A 9,759-nucleotide genomic window follows, 5' to 3' on the forward strand; every position below is an offset into this window, starting at 1 on the left:
TGTTTATTTTCATTAATTTTGACATTAGCTTTACTCTATGGAGCTTATTATCCCAAGCTCAGTCGGTCCCAGCAGATTTCCCATAGACTTAGTGACTGGGTAAGTAAATAAAAGGAGACAAGTTTAACACTTCCCGGTCAGTAGCCGCTGCCATTCTGATAGGAGCAAATCAGGTCAGTACATTATTGGCAGATCCTATTTCTCTGGGAGATGTTTCATAGGAAGAAATGCCTGGGGCTGGACTTGCAGGAACGGCTGTTACAATGTAGAGCAGGTTTGTTTGATGCTTCTTTTTTATTGTGATACCAACATATTGCGGCTTCTAATGGGCACTTCCCTTCCATATTCAGCACATTCTCAGCTATTTAAAGAGGAATTGTCCCTATTATAAATATGCACCAACTGCAGTGGGTATTTAATAAGTCGGTGTATTTTCTCTAACAGCTGTTTATGTGACTGTTTATTTCTCCAGCTGCAACCAACACATTTACTGATTTACTGACAGATTTTTTTCTGCTCTAATTGGCTGATTTCAGCAATGTGCTACAGACACACAACATGGTTGGGTTGTTTGAATAGGAACAAGATGTTACCGACTAAAATCCTGTTCTGTAAATGAAACAGCTCTAACGTGTTCTGCCTCCCTTCTGCACATTGTTCCCTCTCCCCCCCAGGCTTCTAATTCCTACTCACCAGCTACTCACTGCCCCCACTTCCCACTCTTCCCAGGTTCCTCGCACTTGGATTAACTCCGGGTTTAATGGTGGGATCTTAGAAGGCACCTTCCTGGGCTAATGTTTTGGGCTCAGTATGATCTTACAAACCTGAGTTTGCTCTGATATTTACACTGAAAGGTCTAATACCCCCCAGTTCTACTGCCATGGCCATCTGGGAAGGGATGACTTCTCTGGTCCCTTCAACGTGTACCTCAACCAATCTGCCCTCCTATCAAACTGGATCTTCTGCATTTGTATAACTATGGTGTGTTCTATAGAGTTCGTATTGCACTTTTATTGTTCAATAAACCGTGTTTCTGTCTCCATAACTTTTCCCATAATTTGACCCACACGTATCAGTTTATCTCCTATTGTATCTCTTTCAGACATATCTGTTGTAATAAGTCAATTCAACTGGTCAGTTTAGGTTTATGTGTGTTGTGTTTTCAAACTAATACTAAGACAATTCAATAAATATAATTGGAAATAAATATAAATGGAGCTATTAAAATAATGACAAATAATAGGGTGAGTAATTGCAAAAGTTTGTAAAATTAATAATTCCAAGCAAAGAATTCTTATTACCATTAGCTGGAATTTTGACTGGTAAATAGTAGGATTTAATTGAATTTTAATTTTTTTGCCTTCCAGGCAAAGGAAATGAATAATCACACAATGGTCACTGAGATTTTCCTTTTGGGATTTCAGCATCTCGACAATTTTAAAATTCAGATTTTTTCATTGATTCTTCTGATTCACATACTGACCGTATCTGAGAATGCCCTTGTCATAGCATTGGTAACAGTCAGCCGAGGTCTTCAGTCTCCCATGTTCTTCTTTCTCCAACAACTCTCCTTCTCTGACCTTCTGGGGTCTGTGCTTATTGTGCCCACCCTGCTCAGAACTGTAATGAATGAAGGAGCTAAAATATCCCTTATTGGCTGTATTGTACAACTTTATTTATTTGGTGCCACTGAAGCTTTACAGAGTTTCCTTCTGAGTATGATGTCCTATGACAGATATCTGGCCATCTGCAATCCCCTGCGTTATTCTTCACTAATGAGCCATAGAGTCTGTGTTAAATTAATTATCATGTCATGGCTGCTTGTCCTCAGCGTTTCACTAGTTACATTAATAACTGCAGTTACACAAGAATTCTGCAACCAAAATACCATCAACCATTTCTTCTGTGATTACTTTCCTCTCCTGGAACTTTCCTGCTCAGACACCTCCTTGGTACGGATATTGGCAGTTGCACTAACTGTCCCTGTAATTCTTTTCCCCTTCATACTCATCATTGGATCCTATATCTGTATTGCCCATGAAATCCTAAAGATAGTGTCCAGTATCGGGAGACAAAAAGCCTTCTCCACCTGCAGCTCCCACTTGGCCGTGGTCTCCATATTTTATGGGACTCTCATTGTTACTTATGTGGTTCCCACAAGAAACCAGTTACAGACCATTAGCAAACATCTTTCCCTTTTATACACTGTAGTGACTCCTTTTATTAACCCAATGATTTACAGCTTGAAAAGTGCAGATATGAAAAATGCCATTAAAAATATCATCCAATAAAAGAGCATTCAAACAAGAACTTTGACTAATTCTATCTTTTAGCGAATTGTCAAACATAATGTGATTAGTAATTATAATTAGTTTAATCTGCTTACATTTATGTATCACAGAGAGAGCTGCCATACTATTCTCTGTGAGACTGAGTCAGTCTCTAGATGTCCAAGATAAAGGTCCCTGGGTACCACGCTTACTGAATTATTATAACAAGTACAAAGCCACCATGTTCCATAGTGTTGTACAACAGAAGGGTGTATATATCAAAGAATAATTCTGATGCTAATAACGAGTTATTATGAGATCCCTATTATATGTTTTCCCCCTCACTGTTATAATTTTATTTGTGAAACAATTATTACATGGCTGTTCAGCCTACTGATAATACTATATATTAACATAAATCAGTCAATGAACAACAAATAAAACTATAGTCATGTGATAAAATCAACAATTTAAAAATGATATCGCCCTTGGTCCTAATATCAAATCATGGGAGGCCAGTTCATTAAAAACATTAATGGAAGGTTAAGGATGAATTTAGGGGCTCCAGTTAGTACTGGATGATTAAAGCCTGTACATTCGCAAGAATAAATGTTGGGACCAAGGCAAGTGAGAAGCCGGGGGTGCTATGGACCAAGGCAAGTGAGAAGCCAGGGGTGCTATGGACCAAGGCTAGTGAGAAGCCGGGGGTGCTATGGACCAAGGCTAGTGAGAAGCCAGGTGTGCTAAGGACTAAGGCAAGTAAGAAGCTGAGGGTGCTATGGACCAAGGCAAGTGAGAAGCCAGGGGTGCTATGGACCAAGGCTAGTGAGAAGCCGGGGGTGCTATGGACCAAGGTAAGCGAGAAGCCAGGGGTGCTAAGGACTAAGACAAGTAAGAAGCTGAGGGTGCTATGGACCAAGGCAAGTGAGAAGCCAGGGGTGCTATGGACCAAGGCAAGTGAGAAGCTGGGGGTGCTAAGGACCAAGGCAAGTAAGAAGCTGGGGGTGCTATGGACCAAGGTAAGTGAGAAGCCTGGGGTGGTATGGACCAAAGCAAGTGAGAAGCCAGGGGTGCTATGGACCAAGGCAAGTGAGAAGCCTGGGGTGGTATGGACCAAAGCAAGTGAGAAGCCAGGGGTGCTATGGACCAAGGCAAGTGAGAAGCCTGGGGTGGTATGGACCAAAGCAAGTGAGAAGCCAGGGGTGCTATGGACCAAGGCAAGTGAGAAGCCTGGGGTGGTATGGACCAAAGCAAGTGAGAAGCCAGGGGTGCTATGCACCAAGGCAAGTGAGAAGCTGGGGGTGCTAAGGACCAAGGCAAGTAAGAAGCTGGGGGTGCTATGGACCAAGGCAAGTGAGAAGCCAGGGGTGCTATGGACAAAAGCAAGTGAGAAGCTGGGAGTGCTAAGGACCAAGGCAAGTAAGAAGCCAGGGTGCTATGGACCAAGGCAAGTGAGAAGCCGGGGGTGCTATGGACCAAGGCAAGTGAGAAGCCGGGGGTGCTATGGACCAAGGCAAGTGAGAAGCCCCCAGAAAACATTTATTTTTTGAAAGTACACATTCTGACAAATCCAATGAGAAAATAATCCCTTCTACACCAAAGTACCACATGGCAAAGCTATGCTAAAAAACAGATCAGGAACACTAATACAGGGATAAAAATACAATAAAACCACAAAAATTGTGCAAAAATTGTATGCCATACGTGGTTGACTGCAGAACAGAATAGTCACGTTCATGTAAAATCTGGCACATTAGCCAAACTCACATTGTTCCATTCATTTATTTGAATAAGGTTTTTTTGTGTGTATTTCAACAAGATCTTTATTGTTGTATACAGAGCAAGTGTAACAGCATTGTTGTTCCATAATATGTAAAATTATTAACAATATTGTAGCATAAATTGTCTCAACCAGGGGGTAGAGGACACCAGAAGGGGAAGGAAAGGGGCAGAAGGAGAAGTTGGTCATGAATGTCTCTTATAAGAAAATCGGAGAAGAAGGAAACAAGGAAAGGAAGAAGAGGACAAGATAGTTAACTGGATGGCACTATTAAGGTAAGTGTAGTAAATTTTTGGTGTCTCGGCATGGCATTTCAACATTTACTGTTTCGCATTATAATCTATTGTGAGTATTTAAATAAGATACCCAGGGTTGCCAGTTTAAAACAAACTCTTGTTATTTCTCACATATCGAAGAAGTCATTTCTTCCATGATATATATGTCTTTCATATTTGAAATCCATTCCTCAATGGTGGGGGGATTGTTATCCCTCCAGTGCCTAGGGATTAGGATCTTTGCTGCGAGCAGCATTTGTAGTAGGAGGCTATGTTTAAAGATGCGTTCGGGTAAATCTGTATGGTGTAGTAGTATTAGTTGAGGAGTAAAGGTCCCCATACACTATAAGATCCGCTCGCTTGGCGATGTCGCCAAGCGAGCGGATCTTCTCCCGATATCCCCACCTACGGGTGGGCGATATCGGGAGAATCCAGGGTAATCCGATCGTTTGGCCCTGGGGCCTAAACGATCGAATTACAACAACGGGCAATGGGACCGCATCAACCAGCCGATGCGGTCCCCGATCCGACCAGATTTTCTAACCTGCCCGATCGAGATCTGGCCGATTTCAGGCCAGATCTTGGCCGGGCAGGCCTGTTGGTAGTGCCCATACACGCGCCGATTAGCTGCTGAATCGGTCCAAGGGACCGATATCGGCAGCTACTATCGGCCCGTGTATGGGGACCTTTAGTGTTATCTGGCAACCCAGGATCTCCTGGCAAGTAGCTTGTACAGTATTCCAAAAATGGGACAGAGTGGGACAGGAGAACCAAATATGGAATATAGACCCCTGGGCAGAATTGCATCTCCAACATAATGTCATTAGGCAATAAGCGCATTTGAAAGAGTTGACAAGGAGTTCTGTACCATTTTGAAAGAAATTTGTAGGAGTTTTCCTGATATCTGTTGCTAATAGAGCATTTTGATATAAGTCTGAAAACTTTTCCCCATTCTTCCTCTTGTAGGTCCAATTGGAGTTCTTCTTTCCAGGCGCATGTGAAGTAAGGTAAGTTTGGGTATTTCTTCAGTATAATCAATTTGTATAGCACCGAGATCAGATGGTTGACAGGTGTTTTAGAGTCACATACTTTTTCATAGTCAGTAAAAGCCCTTTTGGCTTGTTGTAGCACGGGGGTTTTATGTAGATAATGTTTGACTTGTGTATTTCTCCAGTAGTCTCTTTTGTTCCATTGTGGAAGGTTTATGTTGATCATTTATTTGAATAAGGTTTTATTTTGCATCATTTTCATTACAAACAGTTAACATGGCAGAAGGAGAGAGAGAAAGGAAGAAAAAGTTACAAAGGAGACAAAAGAAGTGTTGTACAATCAGACAGTTTGTAGTTTTACTCCAAAAAGTATGAAAATAGGAACCAACTGAAAAATGTATTTTACTAGTGTAAAATACTAGTGTAAAATATTTGTTTAAAAACTATAGGTAAGAAATAACCCACTCAGTATGTGAAGTTATATTTGGTTTGGTGATTAATTATGTATAATTAAGTTATCGAAATGTTTATTTTCATTAATTTTGACATTGGCTTTACTCTATGGAGCTTATTATCCCAAGCTCAGTAGGTCCCAGCAGATTTCCCATAGACTTAGTGACTGGGTAAGTAAATAAAAGGAGACAAGTTTAACACTTCCCGGTCAGTAGCCGCTGCCATTCTGATAGGAGCAAATCACGTCAGTACATTATTGGCAGATCCTATTTCTCTGGGAGATGTTTCATAGGAAGAAATGCCTGGGGCTGGGCTTGCAGGAACGGCTGTTACAATGTAGAGCAGGTTTGTTTGATGCTTCTTTTTTCTTTAGATTCCAACATATTGCTGCTTCTAATGGGCACTTCCCTTCCATATTCAGCACATCCTCAGCTATTTAAAGAGGAATTGTCCCTATTATAAATATGCACCAACTGCAGTGGGTATTTAATAAGTCAGTGTATTTTCTCTAACAGCTGCTTATGTGACTGTTTATTTCTCCAGCTGCAACCAACACATTTACTGATTTACTGACAGATTTTTTTCTGCTCTAATTGGCTGATTTCAGCAATGTGCTACAGACACACAACATGGTTGGGTTGTTTGAATAGGAACAAGATGTCACCGACTAAAATCCTGTTCTGTAAATGAAACAGCTCTAACGTGTTCTGCCTCCCTTCTGCACATTGTTCCCTCTCCCCCCCAGGCTGCTAATTCCTACTCACCAGCTACTCACTGCCCCCACTTCCCACTCTTCCCAGGTTCCTCTCACTTGTATTAACTCTGGGTTTAATGGTGGGATCTTAGAAGACACCTTCCTGGGCTAATGTTTTGGGCTCAGTATGATCTTACAAACCTGAGTTTGCTCTGATATTTACACTGAAAGCTCTAATACCCCCCAGTTCTACTGCCATGGCCATCTGGGAAGGGATGACTTCTCTGGTCCCTTCAAAGTGTACCTCAACCAATCTGCCCTCCTATCAAACTGGATCTTCTGCATTTGTATAACAATGGTGTGTTCTATAGAGTTCGTATTGCACTTTTATTGTTCAATAAACCATGTTTCTGTCTCCATAACTTTTCCCATAATTTGACCCACACGTATCAATTTATATTTTATTGTATCTCTTTCAGACATATCTGTTGTAATAAGTCAATTCAACTGGTCAGTTTAGGTTTATGTGTGTTCCAGGTTCACTTGGAAGGGTTGAACTTTTTTCAAACTAATACTAAGACAATTCAATAAATATAATTGGAAATTAATATAAATGGAGCTATTAAAATAGTGACAATTAATAGGGTGAGTAATTGCAAAAGTTTATAAAATTTATAATTCCAAGCAAAGAATTCTTATTACCATTCGCTGGAATTTTGACTGGTAAATAGTAGGACTTAATTGAATGAATAATCACACAATGGTCACTGAGATTTTCCTTTTGGGATTTCAGCATCTCAACAATTTCAAAATTCTGATTTTTTCATTGATTCTTCTGATTCACATACTGACCGTATCTGAGAATGCCCTTGTCATAGCATTGGTAACAGTCAGCCGAGGTCTTCAGTCTCCCATGTTCTTCTTTCTCCAACAACTCTCCTTCTCTGATCTCCTGCTGTCTGTGGTTATTGTGCCCACCCTGCTCAGAACTGTAATGAATGAAGGAGCTAAAATACCCCTTATTGGCTGTATTGTACAACTTTATTTATTTGGTGCCACTGAAGTTTTACAGTGTTTCCTTCTAACTGTGATGTCCTATGACAGATATCTGGCCATCTGCAATCCCCTGCGTTATTCTTCACTAATGAGCCACAGAGTCTGTGTTAAATTAATTATCATGTCATGGCTGCTTGTCCTCAGCGTTTCACTAGTTACATTAATAACTGCAGCTACACAAGAATTCTGCAACCAAAATACCATCAACCATTTCTTCTGTGATTACTTTCCTCTCCTGGAACTTTCCTGCTCAGACACCTCCTTGGTACAGATATTGGCAGTTGCACTAACTGTCCCTGTAATTCTTTTCCCCTTCATACTCATCATTGGATCCTATATCTGTATTGCCCATGAAATCCTAAAGATAGTGTCCAGTATTGGGAGACAAAAAGCCTTCTCCACCTGCAGCTCCCACTTGGCCGTGGTCTCCATATTTTATGGGACTCTCATTGTTACTTATGTGGTTCCCACAAGAAACCAGTCACAGACCATTAGCAAACTCCTTTCCCTTTTATACACTGTAGTGACTCCTTTTATTAACCCAATGATTTACAGCTTGAAAAGTGCAGATATGAAAAATGCCATTAAAAATATCATCCAATAAAAGAGCATTCAAACAAGAACTTTGACTAATTCTATCTTTTAGCGAATTGTCAAACATAATGTGATTAGTAATTATAATTAGTTTAATCTGCTTACATTTATGTATCACAGAGAGAGCTGCCATACTATTCTCTGTGAGACTGAGTCAGTCTCTAGATGTCCAAGATAAAGGTCCCTGGGTACCACGCTTACTGAATTATTATAACAAGTACAAAGCCACCATGTTCCATAGTGTTGTACAACAGAAGGGTGTATATATCAAAGAATAATTCTGATGCTAATAACGAGTTATTATGAGATCCCTATTATATGTTTTCCCCCTCACTGTTATAATTTTATTTGTGAAACAATTATTACATGGCTGTTCAGCCTACTCATAATACTATATATTAACATAAATCAGTCAATCAACAACAAATAAAAATATAGTCCTGTGATAAAATCAACAATTTAAAAATGATATCGCCCTTGGTCCTAATATCAAATCATGGGAGGCCAATTCATTAAAAACATTAATGGAAGGTTAAGGATGAATTTAGGGGCTCCAGTTAGTACTGGATGATTAGAGCCTGTACATTCGCAAGAATAAATGTTGGGACCAAGGCTAGTGAGATGCCGGGGGTGCTATGGACCAAGGTAAGCGAGAAGCCGGGGGTGCTAAGGACTAAGGCAAGTAAGAAGCTGGGGGTGCTACGGACCAAGGCAAGTGAGAAGCCAGGGGTGCTATGGACCAAGGTAAGTGAGAAGCCGGGGTTGCTATGGACCAAGGCAAGTGAGAAGCCAGGGGTGCTATGGACCAAGGCAACTGAGAAGCTGGGGGTGCTAAGGACCAAGGCAAGTAAGAAGCTGGGATTGCTATGGACCAAGGCAAGTGAGAAGCCAGGGGTGCTATGGACAAAGTCAAGTGAGAAGCTGGGGGTGCTAAGGACCAAGGCAAGTAAGAAGCCAGGGGTGCTATGGACCAAGGCAAGTGAGAAGCCAGGGTGCTATGGACCAGGGCAAGTGAAAAGCCCCCAGAAAACATTTATTTTTTGAAAGTACACATTCTGACAAATCCAATGAGAAAATAGTCCCTTCTACACCAAAGTACCACATGGCCAAGCTATGCTAAAAACAGATCAGGAACACTAATACAGGGATAAATATGCAATAAAACCACAAAAATTGTGCAAAAATTGTATGCCATACGTGGTTGGCTGCAGAAAGGTTAAGGGAACTAGAACAGAATAGTTACGTTCATGTAAAATCTGGCACATTCGCCAAACTCACATTGTTCCATTCATTTATTTGAATAAGGTTTTTTTGTGTGTATTTCAACAAGATCTTTATTGTTGTATACAGAGCAAGTGTAACAGCATTATTGTTCCATAATATGTAAAATTATTAACAATATTGTAGCTTAAATTGTCTTAACCAGGGGGTAGAGGACAACAGAAGGGGAAGGAAAGGGGCAGAAGGAGAAGTTGGTCGTGAATGTCTCTTATAGGAAAATCGGAGAAGAAGGAAACAAGGAAAGGAAGAAGAGGACAAGATAGTTAACTGGATGGCACTATTAAGGTAAGTGTAGTAAATTTTTGGTGTCTCGGCATGGCATTTCAACATTTACTGTTTCGCATTATAATCTATTGTGAGTATTTAA

General features: G+C 40.6%; 1 protein-coding gene across 1 annotated transcript; it reads left to right on the forward strand.

Moving 5' to 3' along the window:
- The first annotated feature begins 1,625 nt into the window (after nt 1-1,625).
- LOC116409597 (olfactory receptor 11L1-like) lies at nt 1,626-2,291 on the forward strand. Its single transcript, XM_031898327.1, has one exon. The coding sequence runs from the start codon at nt 1,626-1,628 to the stop codon at nt 2,289-2,291; it is 666 nt and encodes a 221-aa protein (XP_031754187.1).
- Nucleotides 2,292-9,759: the final 7,468 nt, after the last annotated feature.

This window comes from Xenopus tropicalis, chromosome 3 (genome assembly GCF_000004195.4).
Source record: "Xenopus tropicalis strain Nigerian chromosome 3, UCB_Xtro_10.0, whole genome shotgun sequence".
Taxonomy (NCBI): Eukaryota; Metazoa; Chordata; class Amphibia; order Anura; family Pipidae; genus Xenopus; species Xenopus tropicalis.